This window comes from Typopeltis vanoorti, chromosome 14, assembly GCF_054136105.1.
Source record: "Typopeltis vanoorti isolate ZY-2024b chromosome 14, IOZ_Tvanoo_1.0, whole genome shotgun sequence".
Classification (NCBI taxonomy): domain Eukaryota; kingdom Metazoa; phylum Arthropoda; class Arachnida; order Uropygi; family Thelyphonidae; genus Typopeltis; species Typopeltis vanoorti.
In genome coordinates, this window is record NC_143562.1 from 74,624,365 (window position 1) to 74,644,892 (window position 20,528).

The window sequence follows — 20,528 nt, forward strand, 5'->3', positions numbered from 1 at the left end:
TCTATATATATAGATAGATATCAAATTTTTAAACAAGAGATTGCAAAACCAATAGCAGATACAAAATCACTATTTTGTCCAATGATTACAAACCTCACCTGTTCAAGGAATACACCAGCACTTCCTTCTTTCTCCTAAATTGCCCACACATAGCACTGTTCTGCTATTGATTTTGCAATCTCTTGTTTAAAAAAAATATTTATAGATATCAAATTTTTAAACAAGAGATTGCAAAACCAATAGTAGAACAGTACTATGTGTGGGTAATTTAGGAGAAAGAAGAAATTGCTGATGTATTCCTTGAACAGGTGAGATTTGTAATCATCATTGGACAAAATAGTAGGAGGAAGGCTGTTTCAAACAACAGAAGTAGATGGAATGAATGAAAGAGAAAAATGAGCAACTAATTCGAGAGATTTGAAGCTGAACTTTACATGAATGGTGACCAACTGTTCATGTTTTTGTTTACCTGAAAAGTGGAGAAATGGTGATGGTTCAGTAACAGTTAAATATATATTAAAAAAAAAATATATATATATATATATATATGACAGAATGATCATTGACTCAGTTAACATACATAGTTTTATGAAAAAAATTGAATGACTAGAACCGAAATTTAAGTAAAAAGGTTTTAATATAAACACACTACTAGTTTCGGCCTGTAACAGCCTTCTTCAGGTGACATTATAAAAGAAAAAACACTAAACATTGAGGGTTAAAAGACTATGAACAACATAGACAGTCTTTATACATAATTAGCATGAAAACGTTGTAGTTGTATTTGAAGCTGTTCTTTCATTTGTTGCATTGTTGGGAGAGTGCGTGCTTGCTGCATCACGTGAACGCCAGTACATGATTACAGCTGAATGACTATCTGGGAGGTTGTAGCTTAAGTTGTTATTTAGATGAACAGGATTGAAGATGATTTCTCTAGATTCCACAATTTTTCTCTCTATTTCGTCACTGCAACAGAAGATGTTAGTAGATTTTTCCCAGCAGACTTTGTGACTTTGGTTATCATCATTAGGATTAGCCGAGAAAAGGATATGACTTGATAATGCACTCGCTCGCTGTCTCTTGTAAGTAATGTCTCTCATGTGTTCTTCCATACGCATTTTGACAGATTTGTCTGTCTGTCTGTCTGTCTGCCCGAAATAAGGAATATCACAGTCACATAATATTTTATATACACTGTCTATGTTGTTCATAGTCTTTTAACCCTCAATGTTTAGTGTTTTTTCTTTTATAATGTCACCTGAAGAAGGCTGTTACAGGCTGAAACTAGTAGTGTGTTTATATTAAAACCTTTTTACTTAAATCTCGGTTCTAGTCATTCAATTTTTTTCATAAAAATATATATATAGGGCAGAAACAAAATGTCATTAAGAAAGAGAAGTGAGTCTGTGAGAAAGGTGTTATCTTTTAATCAGATTTTCCTCTTCTACATCGCATCAGTCCTTTTTACAAAAGTTTGGTATAATAGAGTGTTCTGCATTTAAAACAAATCTCACTAGGATTGAAAGAATTCAAATCAGTGCAGCCAGAAATATATTGTATTGGAAATAAAAAATTCTTGTTCAGATCATAAAGCACAGTACAAACCAATTTTATGCCACTTAAAATTGGAGCAAAGAAGACATTGTGACTTAAAATCTCAAAAAAAAAAAAAAAATTTAAACCTGCTTTATGTAATAACTTGTATATAATTATTTTCCTGAAGAGGAACACCAAAGTACTTATACAGATCAAAGTAAGCATCATCAAATTCCTGACATGTACTCTCAAGGAGTGTACACACAATATGATAGCACTACATCAAAAAAACTTACATCATTACTAACTTCCCGTCAGAAATCTTCGTCCAAATCAATCTGATATCTGTCAAGACTCCAACATTATCAGATCTTATATATCTGTCTTCTAAGGCACTTTTTACTGTATCAATCTCCACCTATATTTTGGTCTTCCTTTGGGTCTTTTTCTTGCCAACCTGGCAGAAAACACTTGTTTTGTTAATCTTTCCTCTCCCATTCTGTTTAAATGACCATACCACCTGAGATTAGCTCTGCTAACTAACACATTCCTGGATGCTAACAATGTCAAGTTCTTTCCTTATCCTAGTTTTTAATATGATATTGCCATCTGTTCATGTCCCTAATCTTTCTCAGGACTCATATCTGTGGTCTCTAGTCTTTGGTCAAGTGTTTTATTTCTAACCCAGCACTCTCAGATCCATAAGTTAAAATTGGTTTGAATAAACAGTTAATTTAGTGTTTTGACTAATTTCCCTCTTATTCCATATACATTTATTCAGTTGACTTCCTACAATACCAGCTTTGTTGATTTTGTTGTCTATTTTCATATTTAATGTACCATCTTCACTAAAAATTGTGCCTAAGGTATATGTATATATATAATTGGTAGCATAGCCAAGTGAAAAAACTTCCATCAACTATCTCTAATCCAGAGAATTTTAATGATAAGGTGCAACACCTTTTGGCAACTCATATATGGAAATATGACTTCTCCATTACTTCCACCTTAGTATCACCACCCCTGGCTCCCACTGATGTGCTTTTGTGCAGAAGTGGTTCCTTTCTTTGAGGTATGAGAAGTTTGGGTTAGGTTTTTGCCTGTCCCTGAGTGGGGCTGTCGCTGAGATTATGGCTCTGTCTGGTGGTGGGGTGAGCCTGCCACTGGATAGAGCCAACGCTGAGAAGTTCTTCTCGGTGACAGGTGAGCCTGTCACTGAGCGGAACAACACTGAGTTGGATGATCTTTTGGTCACTCGTAGGGATTGGTCTGGGGGGGAGGGGTCGCCTAATTTTTAGAGAGGTCTTTACTTAAACAGCACCTCAGTAATGGTCAAAACCAGTCTGGGTAGTGACCTTTCTCTTAATGCATAGCATTATACATGTCTGCAAGGAGATGCACTTTGTATTATGGGATACTAAGCCAAGTGATGAGAAGTTATACCACCTTTGCCATGAGTTGTCCCAGTCCTGAAAATACTTCAGGAGCAAACTTTGTTTGCTTACACTTGGATAAAGAATTAAACCAAATATATAATTGGTAACATAGCCGAGTGAAAAAACTTCCATCAAAACAGACCATACTTGATGTAAGATTAAGTCTTGATTTTTATTACATTGTGTGGGGATCCTTAGCATTTGCAAGGCTTCCTTGAACTTTATTGTAAAACAATTATGATCAATATAAGGCAATTTTGTTTGTTGCCAAACTACTTGATGGCTTGTGATAGTTGTGTGGGATGCCAAGCCTGATTTATGCTTTTTGTTTTGATGTCTTTTATGTGTTCAGACATGCACATCTGCCCTTACCTTCTTTGCTTTCATTAAAAATCTAACTGCCATGAACCTAGGATATAACACGTGTGATGTTACAGATCATGACAGCAACAACCGGCAGTGTTCCAACACATATACAGTAATGAATTTAACATTTTTATTCTGGTTACTTATTTGTATGTACTAGTTGTGAAGTTCCAATAACATCTAATATGTGTAATTAATTGTTTCTAGTAATTTGTTGTGCATAAATTTTTGCTGCTACCTCTTGATGATGTAAGTCTGACAAATTATGAAACTTGTAGGGTTATAATTGTTTATTTTTATTAAACTCATTATTTACCTTAAAATGTGGTCTCAATACCTGAAGCTTCCCACAGAACTGCTAATCTGCAGAAATTTGTTTTCATCAGAAATTAGTACAAGGGGAAGTATAAAAGTAATGCTTCCTATTGTTTTTCTCAGAAAATGCAATTTATTAATCCTCCATCTTTCATGAGCATATTTTCATTTCTAAACACAGTCTTCACCCTCTTCTGCACACACTCTTGCTATCACGTAATAAAATGCTGTGTGTCATCCCTGTAAAAAGGCTTTACTCTGACGTCAAAATGCTCCATGAAAAGCTTGTTTCAGTTCCTTTGGTTCACACAATGACAACCTTCAGTGGGCCATACAAGTGGTAGAAGCTTCCAGCATGAGCTGTGGAAGAGATAGGGAAGATCAATTCAGCAAATGTTGCAATTTGCATCCCTACATAAATGGTGCAGTGTTAGATGTCATGAAGAAGGACTTAGTTCATGTTTTTGTCTCACATCAGCAACTTTATCCCCATATTGATTTTTCATGTAGGTATGGATTTCCACAGTAAGGAATTCACTCACCACTCTGCTTCATGTATGCATCTATAACAAGTGTCATTTTGAGCCGCTTGTCTGCAGTAGAACTAAAGACTGCTGATGTTCACTTGGTGATTTGTAAAGCTTTCTGCTGCACTCAGACTGAAAAGTGAAGTGGTGGTGTTACTTATATACTTTTCCTCGTATGCCTAAATCGAACGGACACTAACACACTATCCAAATTATTATAAGAATAAGAAAGAATATTGTTTAAGATTTGTTGCATTTGGGATGAAAACATAACCATTGATTATCATGATTAATGCAGTACTTCCATATTTTTGTGATGAGTAGAACCTGAAGAGTTTATCTACCAATAATTGTCGGTTTCCTAGAAGCAAAAAACGAAGTGAATTGTTGTACTGCATTAATTTCTTTTTTAAACGTAAATTTTATCCATGGAAAAATCTTTTAATGAAGATTCAGATATATGCTTAGTAAAAATAAATCTGAATCTTCATTAGAACATGACCAAATAGCTGACATATTCATTGGGAAACCAATTTGGGAGTTTCCCAAGGCATTGTACAACGCAATGTGTAATATCTATATTTAAGTTGTATGCCAGGGTGCTTAAGGGTCAAAGCTGTATAACTGAGAGGAGACCTCCACATAGCCTTTAAAGGAATGCGGAGAACCGACCAGGGCTTCTGACCTAACGTCCAATCCTCACCTTCTCGTGGTGCACCCTGTTGGGTATCTACTTTGATACTGAATGAACGAGGATGGACTGGCAATTTGGGATTTAGCCGACCAAATTGTATTCTTATTGGTTAAACCAAAATAAAAAATGATGGTACAACATGACAAAATTTCATGCCGGCTGGGGCGTCGCCCGGTTAAACAAGGTCCCCGTTGTTTTCGCCAGGGAACCAGGGCAAACAGCGAAAAGTCAGCTACTGGAACAAATCTGAAAACAAACCCCCAACTCAACATCACCAGAGTTAAAGATCATTACTATCAACGTAAGAAGCCTGAATGGCAAAGAAATGGAACTAGCTGAGGAATTAGATAAGTACCAGATCGACATAATAGGGGTGAATGAAACAAAAAAGACAAAAACTGGTGAGATCTTTCTGAGCAATAAATACAAAATGTTATATTCAGGCAATGACAATCAAGGAAAAGAAGGAGTAGATATAGTATTCAACACAAAATACGAGGCTAATCTTCTTGAATGGCAGTCAGTCTCAAGTTGAGTAATGTGGGCAAATATGAGAATGGGGAACTGGACAATGAGACTTATTTGTGCCTATGGTCCCACAGAAGGTTCTACTAAGGTAGAAGTGGAGGAATTTTTTGAGGCTTTAGAAAAAGCAACTGACACAATGAAAAAGGAAAAGTTGGTCCTTGTTGGGGATCTAAATAGCAGAGTAGGAAATGATTGTGAGACATACAAAAATATTTTGGGAAAATTTGGAGAAAAGAGCAAAGCTAATAATAATGGCAAATATCTGTTGGATTTCTGCTCAGGACATGGACTGGTTATTACTAACACCATGTTCCAACATAATAATGTGTAAAAATTCACATGGAGAGAAGAGGCTAGGAATAAGAAAAGTCTCATTGACTATGTTATTGTTGATAGTGATGTTTTCTCCCTGGTGCAGGACACCAGAGTGTACAGAGGATTTGAAATTGGAAGTGATCACTATTTAGTCTTGAGCAGGATAAAATTGAATTTCATATTGAAAAGAATAACATGTAAGAAAGTTTTAAAGCGAATAAAAGTTGAGCAGCTCTCAGATGTGAACTGTAGACTAAAATACAGAAAGATTATTGAAAAGAAAATGAAAGACTTTGAGAACAGGAATCAAACCTTGGAGATTCAGTGGCAAACTCTGAAGAAAACATTGATTGATTCTGCCAGAGAGGCATGTGGTGAGGTGTTGTGTGCAAGGATAAAAAAATCAGAACTCCCTGGTGGACACAGGAAGTTAAAGAGGCAGTGAAGGAAAAGAAGAAAGCATATCAAAAGTTCCTGGCAAATAAGTCAGCTTTTACTCTTACAGAATACAGAGACAAATGTAAGAAAGCTAAACAGTGTGTAAAACTAGCTAAACAAAAGTCATGGGAGGACTTTGGCAAGAATATAGAAAATAAATATCAAGAAGGTGGCAAAATATTCTGGAGGTTGTTGAAGAAGCTTAGGAATGGAGGAAAGAGTGCTGTAAAAGGAATTAGAGATGATAAAGGTGACATGAAAACAGGAGACAAAGATATCCTTGAAGTATGGAGTAATTACTTTGAAAAACTGCTAAATGAAACAAGCAGTGATGACAGCACAGTGATAAAAAAACACTGACCAGGCATGCAGTCAGGAATACATATCCATACTTGAAGTAGAAAAAGCCATCAAAGGCTTGAAATGTGGAAAGGCAGCAGGAATAGATGATATTTGACCAGAAATGCTGAAGTATGGTGGTATAAGAGTCTTACAGTGGCTGCACTGCATAGTTCAGAAAGGCTGGACAGAGGGACGAATTCCCGATGATTGGAGTAGAGCTCTCATAGTACCCATATATAAAAAGGGAAATAAAACTGAATGTGAGAATTATAGAGGTATTTCCCTACTGAGTGTTCCTGGCAAGATCTATGCAAGTATACTTGAGAAACGGTTGAGAAGAATTGTAGAAGAAAAGCTTGGTGAAGAACAAGCTGGATTCAGGCCAAATAGAGGTTCTCAGGATCAGATCTTCACTTTACGACAAATAGTTGAGAAAGCATGGGAATATAACAATGATCTGTATTTAAGTTTTGTCGATCTGGAAAAGGCATACAACAAGTTGCCAAGAGAGAAGCTATTCAATACGCTGCAGTTATATGGTGTCAATGGGGCATTATATCAAGCAATACTTAGTCTTTATTTGAGTTGTAAGTCAGCAGTTAGAATTGAAGGAAGTACAGGAAGATGGTTTAATGTTAAATCTGGTGTGAGACAAGGATGTACATTATCCCCTCTGTTATTCATTATCTATATGGATCACATTATGAAGGAAAGTGGTATTAAACCTGATATCAAAATTGGAGATGTTAATGTCAGCTCTTTGATTTATGCGGATGATGTTATACTTCTAAATAAATCCGCTACAAGTCTGCAAGATTCTCTGACTAAATTGAATAGCTGTTGTAATAGATATGGTATGAAGGTCAGCAATAAAAAGACAAAGAGAATGAAAATAGGCAGAATCATTGAAAATGTCAACTGTGTTGTGAATGGAGAACCTGTGGAACAAGTAAAACATTTTAGCTATTTAGGCACGATTTTTACTGAAGATGGTAAATTAAATATAGAAATAGACAACAGAATCAGCAAAGCTGGTATGGTAGGAAGTCAATTGAATAAATTCATATGGAATAAGAGAGAAATTAGTCGGAACACTAAATTAGCTGTACACAAGACTGTGTTCAAACCAGTTTTAACTTATGGATCTGAGAGCTGGGTCAGAAGTAAAACACTTGACCAAAGACTAGAGACCACAGATATGAGAGTCCTGAGAAAGATTAGAGGCGTGAACAGATGGCATCAATGGCAATATCATATTAAAAATGAGGATATTAGGAAAGAACTTGACATTGTCAGCATCCAGGAATGCGTTAGCAGAGCTAATCTTAGATGGTATGGTCACTTAAACAGAATGGGCGAGGAAAGATTAGCAAAACAAGTGTTCTCTGCTAGGTTGGCAGGAAAACGACCCAGAGGAAGACCAAGATATAGGTGGATTGATACGGTACAAAGTGCCTTAGACGATAAGAAATATAAGATCTGATAATGTTGGAGTCTTGACAAGTAACAGATTGATTTGGAGGAAAATTGTAGATAGGAAGTTAGTAATGATGTAATTTTTTCATGTAGTACTGTCATATCCTGTACACCCCTTGAGGGTACATGACAGGAATTTGATGATGATGATGATGAAGTTGTATGCCATTAATTAGAAATGAAGGAGGGGACAGGAAGGTGGTTTAATGTGAAATCAGGTATTAAAAAAAAATGAGTGCATATTGTCTCTTATTTGTCATCTGCATGATCACTAATATTATAAAGAAAGTGGCATTAAACCTGATATTGAAAAACTGGAGATACTTTGACTGAGCTTTATGCAGATGATGCAGATAATTCTAGTACCAGTCTTTTGGGGATTCTTTTACTAAATTGAAAATTGTTGACAGATTTGTTATGAAAATCAGTAATAAAAAATAAAACTATGAAAATAGGCAGTTTTATGGAAAACAACAACTATATTATCAATAGTGAACCCTTAGAACAATAAAATATTTCAGCCAATTAGGAACAATTTTTAGTAATAATATGGAACCAGTTGAATCAATTTATATGGAATAAGAAAAATAATTAAAATGCTAAATTAGCAGTATATAAGACAGTGTTCAAACTAATTTTAACTTGTAGATATACGAGCGTGAAATAGCAGGTGACCAAAGTCCACAGGTATGAGAATGTTTGGAAAAATCAAGGAAACAGACAAATATCATCAATGGAAAAATTATTTTTTCTATTGATGATATTTAAGATATAAGACTTGTAGCGGATTTATTTAGAAGTCTAACAAAGATTAAGATATTAGAAACTTGACTTGTGATTAGAGCTAATCTCAGGTAGTATTGGTCATTTAAATTTCCAGATTGGCAGAGGAAATATGCTGGTGTTCAAAACCTAAGGACAAACACTATTTCTGAAAATTACATCTGCAAATTCAGATTAATCAGCTTGTGGCAATTTTTATAACTGAAGATTTCAAGTAGAAAGTGGGTATACATTCAAATTTTCAAATCACACACACAAAGGGACACATGGTAGCACTCAGCAGGATAAAAGGCAAAAGGCTGCTCTAAGTGAATAGTGTTTAAATGAAGCCCTTTTCATGAAGGAATAAATTTGCAAACTTGGATGTCCTGTAATGTTTCAAAGACATCATGTGGATGATTTCATGTGTGGAAGAATTATTGTAAAGCTTGAAGAAGGCTGCAGAATTACTTATATTGCCAGAGAATTTGGAATCTCACATACCATTGTATCCAGGCTCTGGGCAGCGTTTAACCAATGGAATGTATTCCAGACTTTTACTTAGAGGTTACCCTCGCTCTAACATGGAGCGTTGACAACTTTCATCAATGGTGATAATTCTTTGCAACACATCACAATTTTCATCAACTGCATGGATGAAATTTTGACAACATGCAACCCGATGCTTTCTCTGTTGTGTCAGTGTACGGCACAAACTTCGAAGAAATCTTCCTCTTGTGCAAATCTCTTTCTAAGTTTAATCTGGCTGTTTTCTTACTGACTCCAAGCTGTACAGCAAGTAGCCTGGTAGTTATTAACCTCTCATAGGCAACAATTTCCTTAGCTTTCACCACATTTTCATTTGTCCATGCAGGACAAATGAAAATGAAACAATGCCTTCCACAGCATGGTTGATCCTCCAAGGACTCCCTTCCATCTTTAAACATTGAAAACTAGTATAACACGTGTGCACTGCTCAGATGGTCATCACTGTAAGCTTTTTTGTAGGTCTTGGTATGCTTCTGTAGCAGTTCTTCCTAATTTACAGTAAAATTTTATCATAGCTCTTTGCTCCATGACACAACTTGTAACATGGTCCACTCACACACACACTCTCTCTCTCTCTCTCACTCACTCACTCACTCACAGTTTGGTAGCATATGAAAACTGCTGTCACCTGACTTGAAAGTTGCACTAGCGATTACAACACACTCTAGCAGCCAAAACTATAAATATGTTTGTTACATTTATTCAAAGGGCTGTCCTGTAAAAAATCACTCTCATTACTTGATGGGTATGCTGTGTATGAATGATCATTTCATAGTTTTACTCCTGTGCAATATGCCAATCAGTCCATGAATACATACAAATAACATTAGCTGTGGACAGTGATTTAGGGATGCAGAGCTCAAAGATACCAAGGTATTAAAAGATTTTTGGCATTTGCTTGCTATTGTAATGGGGTAGCCTTGCTGTCTCTGTCTTTCCAGCCTACAACCAAAAAAAAAGTGCAAGTAGAATGTAGTAGTCCCCACTTGAAAATAATTAAGTTTGTTATGTGGAAAACACACACTAGGAAGTGGGGAAAAAGGTAACAGCGTGATGTTTTACTAAGAAAATACAGTATAATTATTATCTATTATTAGGCTTTAAAGATACTAATAAAATCAAAACATTTGCTTTGTTGTGGGGGGGGGGACTCATTGCAAATGGAATGAGTTTTCTTAGTTTTAGATAAATAGCTTAAATTAAATACATTGATAGATATTTGGGTTTAATAAATTACTTTTATCATTTTATAACAGAATAAATTTTAAAAACTGACTATGTGTGTATATATATATATATATATATATATATATATATGTATATATGTATGTATATATTTTATTTATTTTTTTTTTCCCCAGAAGTTGCCATCCTACAGTGCTCCTACAGTACTAGCATCCAATGTAGAAAATTTCTGGATGTCTACATGCACTGATCATGAAGTTTCTCATCTTACAGAAGCATTGTGGATTGCATGCGGTGCTAATGGAATGAGGGTCTGTAATTATTATTTATCAGAACCAATCTAAATTTCATTTTCACTTTTTCTTTTAAGTTGCCATACTAAATGCATTTGCACTTCTCATCTGTCCAAATTTTTTACAGCTGCTACTCTGTTCATTATCAGCAAATGGTGAATGTATTTACATTATTGGGTAACAGTATTATTTTTAACCCTTGCTGCACACAGATAGCTGCATTTATGTTCTGTTGTTTTTAAATGATCTGGTCCATGACATATTCATAGTTATGAGTTTCACTGGTATAAAAATTAAATGCCCATCCTCTTTCTGCAAAAGACCAAAAAAGCTGAACATCATTTTCATTTGAAAGTATGAGTAATGAAATTATAATTGATTTTATTTATTTTGTTGAGATTAACATTAGGCATCTGTGAGCTTACTTCCACATTAGTCTTTATGGTATATACCTATATACAAGAGCTTATTAAGCCTATAGTATATTAATACTGCAGATGAATAGAAAGTTGAGGAAAAGAAGGCACTTACTAACACTGAATTTGAGGATCTGTAGATTGTGCTAGGAAATGCACAAGAGAGAAGGATGTTTCAAAAGACAGCTGTAGAAGGAATTAATGAAGAGGTACTGTGAGGGGAAGTTGAATAGTTGTTGTACATATCTTAACAGATGTAGAAGAGAGCAGGAGAATTATTGATAAGCCTAATGAATGAACAGTTACTATGGAAATATTTGTAGATCATGTATGCTGAACAGCTGTTTGAAAGAAAATGTGAGAGATGGATCATGAATAAACCTGATTGTTCTCTTCTGTACTAAGTCAAGTATTTTAGGGAGTTACAGATGTACCACTTCAAATATGAAAACAGTATTCAGTGAATGGATGGATTTGTGATTTGTATACAGTTAATAGCTGTTCAGAGGTAAAGTACTGTGTGAATGAAAAACTAATTTATTTAATGCCAAGGAGGTGATATTTGTAATATGTTTGTCAGGAGAGAGAGATTGGAGATTAGATTAATCACAAGAAGGGAAATTTTAGAGATTTGGGTATTATCAGAGTAAGACTGAAGAAAAAGAGTTCTGTTATATGAGATTGAGTTGAATTGCATTGACATGAACAATCAGCTTCCCAATGCAGATTGGTTTGGAGAACTGAATTTAAGTTTGTAGATATTCGTGTTCTGTAAGTTTTGGTGATTTGTATCATTCATCATATCCCCCCCCCCCTCCATCCAACTTAGGACGGGTTGATCCCTCCCCCCCACATACCAAGGAGGGCTTAGAGCTAATTAATACAGCTAGGTCGCCACTCCAATTCCCTAAGGGTAGTATTTCTGACTATAATCCGTGTGTGATCACAGGACCTGTTTGCCTGTTCTGGGGGAATGTAAAACCTGAGTTTCCAGGAGGGAAAAAACCCCTACCTCTGTATGAGACCAGCTAACTCACCTTTAGTTGAAAGAGACCAGATAAAGGTTTCTCACTTCTTAGACTGGAATCGAATCTGGGTATTTCCGACCAAAGAGCTTCATCTATACTGACTGAGCTATGGAAGCTTAGGTGATTTGTATAGTTCATTGTAATATCAGCAAAATAGTGACATTGGATTTGTTGTCAACTGGAGCTCATTAATATCTAGAAGGGGGAGAGAGAGAGAATGAATGTGAAAGAATACTGGTATTAGTTGAACAGTTTGGGGTTGAAGATTCCATCCACATTTGTAGAGAAAGCTAGAAAATCCAGCTGTAGAAGTCAGAAGACAGACCATGCATTTGTACTTTAGTTCATAGCCTTTACACCAAACCTGATTAGATGCTCTGAAGATATCAAAAGTAATCAATCACTTGAAATTATACAGATTTTTCTTTGAAATTTGTCCAAAGATGAGTGACATAAGTAAGATAATCCCCTATTGATTGAAAGTGGTGGTATCCATATTGACAGTTATTAGTTGAAAGGCTTTGCTGTAGATATAAATAGAACACTTTACAAAGAACTTAAATGAGCAAAATTGAAAGGTAATATGATCCTGAAGATTTGTCTCCCTTCTTAGGAATTGTTTGAATGTATTAACAGTTCATTTGGTTGAATGTAGCATTGTACTAATAACACTTTCTTTAAATTCCAAGAGGGATTTTTTGAACAGAAGGAAGGACTAGCAATAGGCACCTCTCTGTCTCTGTTGCTAGTAGACTTGCCTGTGGAGTGGTTTGAGTAAAAAGCATAGAGCACCATGGAATATGACATAAAGTTTGGCTATGTTATGTCGACAATATTTTCATCATTTGGCCTGACTCTTCTAACTACAAGAATTTGTATCATATCTAAACAGTTATCACGCTTGAATCAAATCCACTTTTGAATTAGAAAGCAACAGATTATTACCATTTTTAGACATGCTCGTAGAGATAACTGAGCAAAACAAATTGTTACTGAGGTTATAGGAAGTCAACTCATACTGGATGATACTTGCATGCGCCACCATATCCCATTATCATCCAGCACAAAAAACTGGATACAAACTCTAAGAGAAGATCATTTAAATCTCCAGCAGTATAGACAAAAGAAACCTAGAGCTTGATCACCTCAGTTCTATTCCATTCTACTAAAGAATGCTATAACAAAAGATTGGTCAATAAAATCCTATGGCAATCCCCCAAACATGACAAGTTTTTAGAGAAGCAGTAATTCTTCCCTGTATTTGGTCAGTCATGGATAAGATTTCAAAGTCACTACATCAACAGGGTATCAAAGTTGCCTTCTACCCTATTAATAAGATTTCTAATTTCCTTAGCCCTCCAAAACCATGCTATCCACCACTTAAGAAACCTAGCTGTTCTGCTGTGTTACATAGGATAGACAGTTTGGAGCGATACATATGTCTGAACATTTTAAAGACATGATTAAAAAAAGGAAACACAAATCAGGACAGACAGAAACCAAACATGAAGTAGTGTGGCAGCAAACTGAAATGATCAACATAGATTACAGAGTATACTCAAGAGTGCTCAGAGCATCAGCTGAAATGATAAAATATCCACAACAGTGCAACAAGAAACATTGCATGATATGCCAAGTATAGTCCTTTGTGATAAAAATTTAGTGCACGTGGAAGCCAGTGGGCACACATAATGCCACCAACCATTAGGTAGCCACATAGCACACACACACACATCCCATTGTTAGTCATTACCTGTTTGTAGTTTAATTTTTTATTCTATTCACTAGATTTCCTGATGATGTGAAACTGTTATTTCATGAAACTAGTTTTGTATATGGATAAGCGTTTTTTGTTATAAAGTTATTTTGTATAGTTTAATACTGGGATTACAATTTTATCAAAAGACTTATGAATGATGAAATCATGCTTCACCATCTTGGCAGTCCAACAAACAAGTCTGGGTTTGGCAGATGCCAGGAGAATGCTACCTGCTTGAATGTGTTGTGCCACCTGTGAAGTTTGGAGGAGGAGGCTGCATGGTCTTGGGGATGTTTTTCATGATTTGCCTAGGTCAGTGATGGCAAATTTCAACACTGTGTTCTATAATGGCATTCTGGACAATTCTGTACGTCCAGTTTTATGGCAACAGTTTCATGAAGGCCTGTTTCTGTATCCAGATGACAGTGCCCCATCCACAAGGAAAAGTCTTTGCAGGAATGATTTGATGAGATGATGTTGAAGAACTTGACTAGCCTTCACAGAACCCTGATCTTAACTGCAGTGAACACCTGTTGGTTGAATTGAAGTGCTGAATGCAAGTCAGGGTGAATCACCCAACATCAGTGACCAACCTCACTAATGCTTTTCTGGAAGAATGGAAGGGAATTACTGCAGCATTGTACCAAAATCTAGAGGAAAACCTTCCCAGAAGAGACTGTTATATCTGCAAAGAGTGGACCAACTCCATATTAATGGCTTTCATATAGAGTGAGAGTTGGGATGAGCAGGCATCTGGGTATTTTTTTAATCTGATATTGTATACATGTGTGTGTGTATGTATGTATAACTTGAAATCAATTTGAATTGTATCTAAGATTTTCTATATAATTTAGACAGTTAACAAAGAATACTAATTTTCACTAACACTTAAGAGCGCTTAACATGCCATATGTGTATACACACACACACACACACACTAATAACACACACACACACACACACACACACACACACACACACACACACACACACACACACACACACACACACACACACACATATACACACACAAGGTAGGGTTCAAAAGTTTCTGGCCTGACACACAAAATTCATGCCAATTTTAAAAATGCATGCGTGATAGATAGATAGCACCATTTATGGGGAGGCTTACCAGCTTCAACTCTCTGCCTGTGTCATTCATTTGGAGGCACTTGTTTGACTAGCACGTGGCACACTAAGTGGCTGTAATGTTTAAAAAAATGAGTACTGTGATTAAGTTTTTCACCAAAGAAGAGCTTTCTCCAAGTGCTATCAAACAGTGATGGGATGGTGTTTTGTGGCACACTTCTCCTTCATATTCCACTATGAAGGAATGGGCTAAACAGTTTTGGCTAGGAGGAGAAAGCATATAAAATGATCCTCATGATGGTCGACTTGTGGAAGTGATGACTGAGGACAAGGTCTCTCTTGTTGAGGAGGAACTGCTCAATGATAGATGGCTGAAGCTGAAAGAAATCTTGACAAGATTGGGGCTTTCTATAACAACTGTCTTTCACATCATTCATGAGAAGCTTCACAAGACGAAGGTCAGTGCTCTTCAATTCAGAAGGAGCATTGTGTGACCTGTTCCCACAAGTTTTTAGAACTTTGTCAAGTGAATCAGAGAGAAGTGCTGGAATTCATTTCACGATCCTTTATTATGATCCTCTTTCCAAAAGGGAATCCAAGGAGTGGCGCAAATCAGGCAAAGCACCGCTGAGAAAAGCTAAGGTCACTCAGTCATGACGAAGATCATGACAATGATCTTTTGGGATTGCTAGGGAATTCTCTTGATTGACTTCAACGAAAGGAATACCACAGTGAATGCAGAATATGCTTTACTCTTGCACAAACTGTGCGATGCCATAAAGGCGAAGAGATGAGGAACGCCTGCTTCATGGCAATGCTAGAGTCCATACGGCTATTGTTGCAAAGGCTGTAGTGAAGGACTGTGGCTTCCAGGAGATTGAACACTCAACCTACAGCCCAGATCTAGCACCCAGTGACTACTACCTCTTCTTGAAACTGAAGAAAGACTTTTGAGGAAAAAAATTTGCAGACAATGAGGTGAAAGATGCAGTTTTAGGCCATTTTGCAGACAATAGTACACACTATTTTTTCAAGGGCATATAGAAATATTAATTCAAAGATGTGAAAAGTGTGTTGAAGTAAAGAGAGATTATGTTGAAAAATGACACAGTTGTTTTCTTTCTGTCACCTCTAAAAGTTGGTCAGGCCAGAAACTTATGTAATGCAATTCATAACAGTTCCTCAATTAAACTGAAAAACTACTGTTACAAGTTTTTTGTATTTAAATTAAAAAAAATATAAAAAGTCAAAAACTGAAATACACAAAAATCATTATCATCATCATCATCAAATTCCTGCTATGTACCCTCAAGGGGTGTACAGGATATGACAGTACTACATGAAAAAATTACATCATTACTAACTTCCTATCTACAATTTTCCTCCAAATCAGTCTGTTACTTGTCAAGACTCCAACATTATCAGATCTTATATTTCTATCGTCTAAGGCACTTTGTACCGTATCAATCCACCTATATCTTGGTCTTCCTCTGGGTCGTTTTCATGCCAACCTGGCAGAGAACACTTGTTTTGCTAATCTTTCCTCTCCCATTCTATTTAAGTGACCATACCACCTGAGATTAGCTCTGCTAATGCATTCCTGGATGCTGACAATGTCAAGTTCTTTCCTAATATCCTCATTTTTAATATGATATTGCCATTGATGCCATCTGTTCACGCCTCTAATCTTTCTCAGGACTCTCATATCTGCGGTCTCTAGTCTTTGGTCAAGTGTTTTACTTCTGACCCAGCTCTCAGATCCATAAGTTAAAACTGGTTTGAACACCGTCTTGTATACAGCTAATTTAGTGTTCTGACTAATTTCTCTCTTATTTCATATGAATTTATTCATTTGACTTCCCACTATACCAGCTTTGCTTATTCTGTTGTCTATTTCTATATTTAATTTACCATCTTCAGTAAAAATTGTGCCTAAGTAGCTGAAATGTTTTACTTGTTCCACAGGTTCTCCATTCACAACACAGTTGACATTTTCAATGATTCTGCCTATTTTCATTGTCTTTGTCTTTTTATTGCTGACCTTCATACCATATCTATTACAACAGCTATTCAATTTAGTCAGAGAATCTTGCAGACTTGTAGCGGATTTATTTAGAAGTATAACATCATCCGCATAAAGCAAAGAGCTGACATTAACATCTCCAATTTTGATATCATGTTTAATACCACTTTCCTTCATAATGTGATCCATATAGATAATGAATAACAGAGGGGATAATGTACATCCTTGTCTCACACCAGATTTAACATTAAACCATCTTCCTGTACTTCCTTCAATTCTAACTGCTGACTTACAACTCAAATAAAGACTAAGTATTGCTTGATATAATGCCCCATTGACACCATATAACTGCAGCATATTGAATAGCTTCTCTCTTGGCACTTTGTCATATGCCTTTTCCAAATCGACAAAACTTAAATACAGATCTTTGTTATATTCCCATGCTTTCTCGACTATTTGTCGTAAAGTGAAGATCTGATCCTGACAGCCTCTATTTGGCCTGAATCCAGCTTGTTCTTCACCAAGCTTTTCTTCCACAATTCTTCTCAACCGTTTCTCAAGTATACTGGCATAGATCTTGCCAGGAACACTCAGTAGGGAAATACCTCTGTAATTCTCACATTCAGTTTTATTTCCCTTTTTATATATGGGTACTATGAGAGCTCTACTCCAATCATCGGGAATTCGTCCCTCTGTCCAGGCTTTCTGAACTATGCAGTGCAGCCACTGTAAGACTTTTATACCACCATACTTCAGCATTTCTGGTCGAATATCATCTACTCCTGCTGCTTTTCCACATTTCAAGCCTTTGATGGCTTTTTCTACTTCAAGTATGGATATGTACTCCTGAATGCATGCCTGGTCAGTGTTTTTTATCACTGTGCTGTCATCACTGCTTGTTTCATTTAGCAGTTTTTCAAAGTAATTACTCCATACTTCAAGGATATCTTTTTCTCCTGTTTTCATGTCACCTTTATCATCTCTAATTCCTTTTACAGCACTCTTTCCTCCATTCCTAAGCTTCTTCAACAACCTCCAGAATATTTGCCACCTTCTTGATATTTATTTTCTATATTCTTGCCAAAGTCCTCCCATGACTTTTGTTTAGCTAGTTTTACACACTGTTTAGCTTTCTTACATTTGTCTCTGTATTCTGTAAGAGTAAAAGCTGACTTATTTGCCAGGAACTTTTGATATGCTTTCTTCTTTTCCTTCACTGCCTCTTTAACTTCCTTTGTCCACCAGGGAGTTCTGATTTTTTTTATCCTTGCACACAACCTCACCACATGTCGCTCTGGCAGAATCAATCAATGTTTTCTTCAGAGTTTGCCACTGAATCTCCAAGGTTTGATTCCTGTTCTCAAAGTCTTTCATTTTCTTTTCAATAATCTTTCTGTATTTTAGTCTACAGTTCACATCTGAGAGCTGCTCAACTTTTATTCGCTTTAAAACTTTCTTACATGGTATTCTTTTCAATATGAAATTCAATTTTATCCTGCTCAAGACTAAATAGTGATCACTTCCAATTTCAAATCCTCTATACACTCTGGTGTCCTGCACCAGGGAGAAAACATCACTATCAACAATAACATAGTCAATGAGACTTTTCTTATTCCTAGCCTCTTCTCTCCATGTGAATTTGTGCACATTTTTATGTTGGAACATGGTGTTAGTAATAACCAGTCCATGTCCTGAGCAGAAATCCAACAGATATTTGCCATTATTATTAGCTTTGCTCTTTTCTCCAAATTTTCCCAAAATATTTTTGTATGTCTCACAATCATTTCCTACTCTGCTATTTAGATCCCCAACAAGGACCAACTTTTCCTTTTTCATTGTGTCAGTTGCTTTTTCTATAAATAAAAATTTCCAAAATAAAAAATGATGGTACAACATGACATACACAAAAATAGGTGAATTAAATTGCCTTAGTGAAGTCATTAGTCTTTATATACAAGTAGCCCAGTTGTGAAGTGACTTCATGTCCAAACTTTGTTTACTTACACTTGGATAAAGGATGAAACCAAGAATATAATTTCTTGGCATCTTTAACTTATAGTATAACCAAATGAAAAAAACTTTCAACATCAATCTCTAATCCAGAGTATTTTAGTAATAAAGTGTGACACCTTTTGACTACTTGTATATGGAAATATGACTCTGGCATGACTTCAATTTTGGTATCACTTGTGGATCTAGTTTCCACTGATGAGACCTCAGTTAATATCGAAACCGGTCTGGGTAGTAGCCCTTCCCATAATGCATAGAATTATACATGTCCATATGGATATGTGCATTGCATTATAGGATACTTAAGGCAATATATGTGAAGTTTGCTTACACTTGGATAAAGGATAAAACCAAGAATATAATTTCTTGGCATCTTTAATTTATAGTGTAACCAAGTAAAAAAAAACTTTCAATATTTTATAGATGAAAGCTATAACCCATAGAATGCTGACAAAAAAGAAAGTGTAGCAGTCTTTGAGATTGTATTACTGGAGATTAAATTTCATATATTGAATGTTCAACAAATGGATGGGTAAATAATAAAATTTTTAACCCTTTGAGCAGTCAGTTACATATACATATTTCATCCTCTATAGCAATGTTTCCCAACCTGTGGTCCACAAGTAATTCAAAAGGGAGTCCGCGGGATAGTTTATTTTCATTAAACTTTATCTTATCATGTTGCTCGCACCTGGCCTAATTGGTATGTTCATATTCTTCTGAATATCTCCATTTATAACAGTATTGCATTGTCATAATTGATACATTTAGTGTTGTAAAATTGTAATTTATTACTTCTTCTTTATGATATGCAAAATATGAAAAATTTCCATTTTGGATTTTATGGAGGCCTTGGTGAATTAACATTGCTACAGGGGGGTCTGCAACATATTAACATTCACTACAGGGGGGGGGGTCCGTGACATATTAATATTCGCTACAGTGGGTCCGCGACATCAAAGACGTTGCGAAAACTGCTCTATAGTATATAAAAACATTAAACAAAAAAATTGAGAAGGTTTGCTGAGAGATTGTAGCACTTCCCTGAAAAAACTCAAAATTCAATGTAAATTTAAATCTTTACTATGTAGTTAAAATTTGAAGAATGTATGTATATGTTGATAGTGTTTGGGGGACATGGTATATGACACATACACAATTTTACTGCTCAGAGGGTTAAGAAGGTCATTGCATACCTCCTTAAAAGCATTGATGGATCAAAGTCGAAATTCTTTTGACACAAAAAGAATGGAAGGAATACTTCTCAGAACAGTAGTGGAGGATAGAATGTTTCTGAAAAAGAGAAGAGTTGCAGACCTTCATCGAATGGATAATGCATCAGGTTTAAGAAAAGCTCTGTTAATCTAGATCACCTAAGCAAGAATTCAATGATATCACAGAGGTTTTGAAGAAGGATAGACCAGTTTGGAAGAAAGTTGTT

At 35.8% G+C, this 20,528-nt stretch overlaps 1 protein-coding gene across 1 annotated transcript in view; it reads left to right on the forward strand.

The window, feature by feature from the left end:
- Rich (Guanine nucleotide exchange factor subunit Rich) overlaps positions 1-20,528 on the forward strand; it is a 456,640-nt gene that overhangs the window by 224,466 nt on the left and 211,646 nt on the right. The window contains exon 19 of the mRNA XM_090404468.1: positions 10,646-10,780. Within this exon, the coding sequence (XP_090260594.1) occupies positions 10,646-10,780 (135 nt within the window). The remainder of the gene's footprint in view (positions 1-10,645; positions 10,781-20,528) is intronic.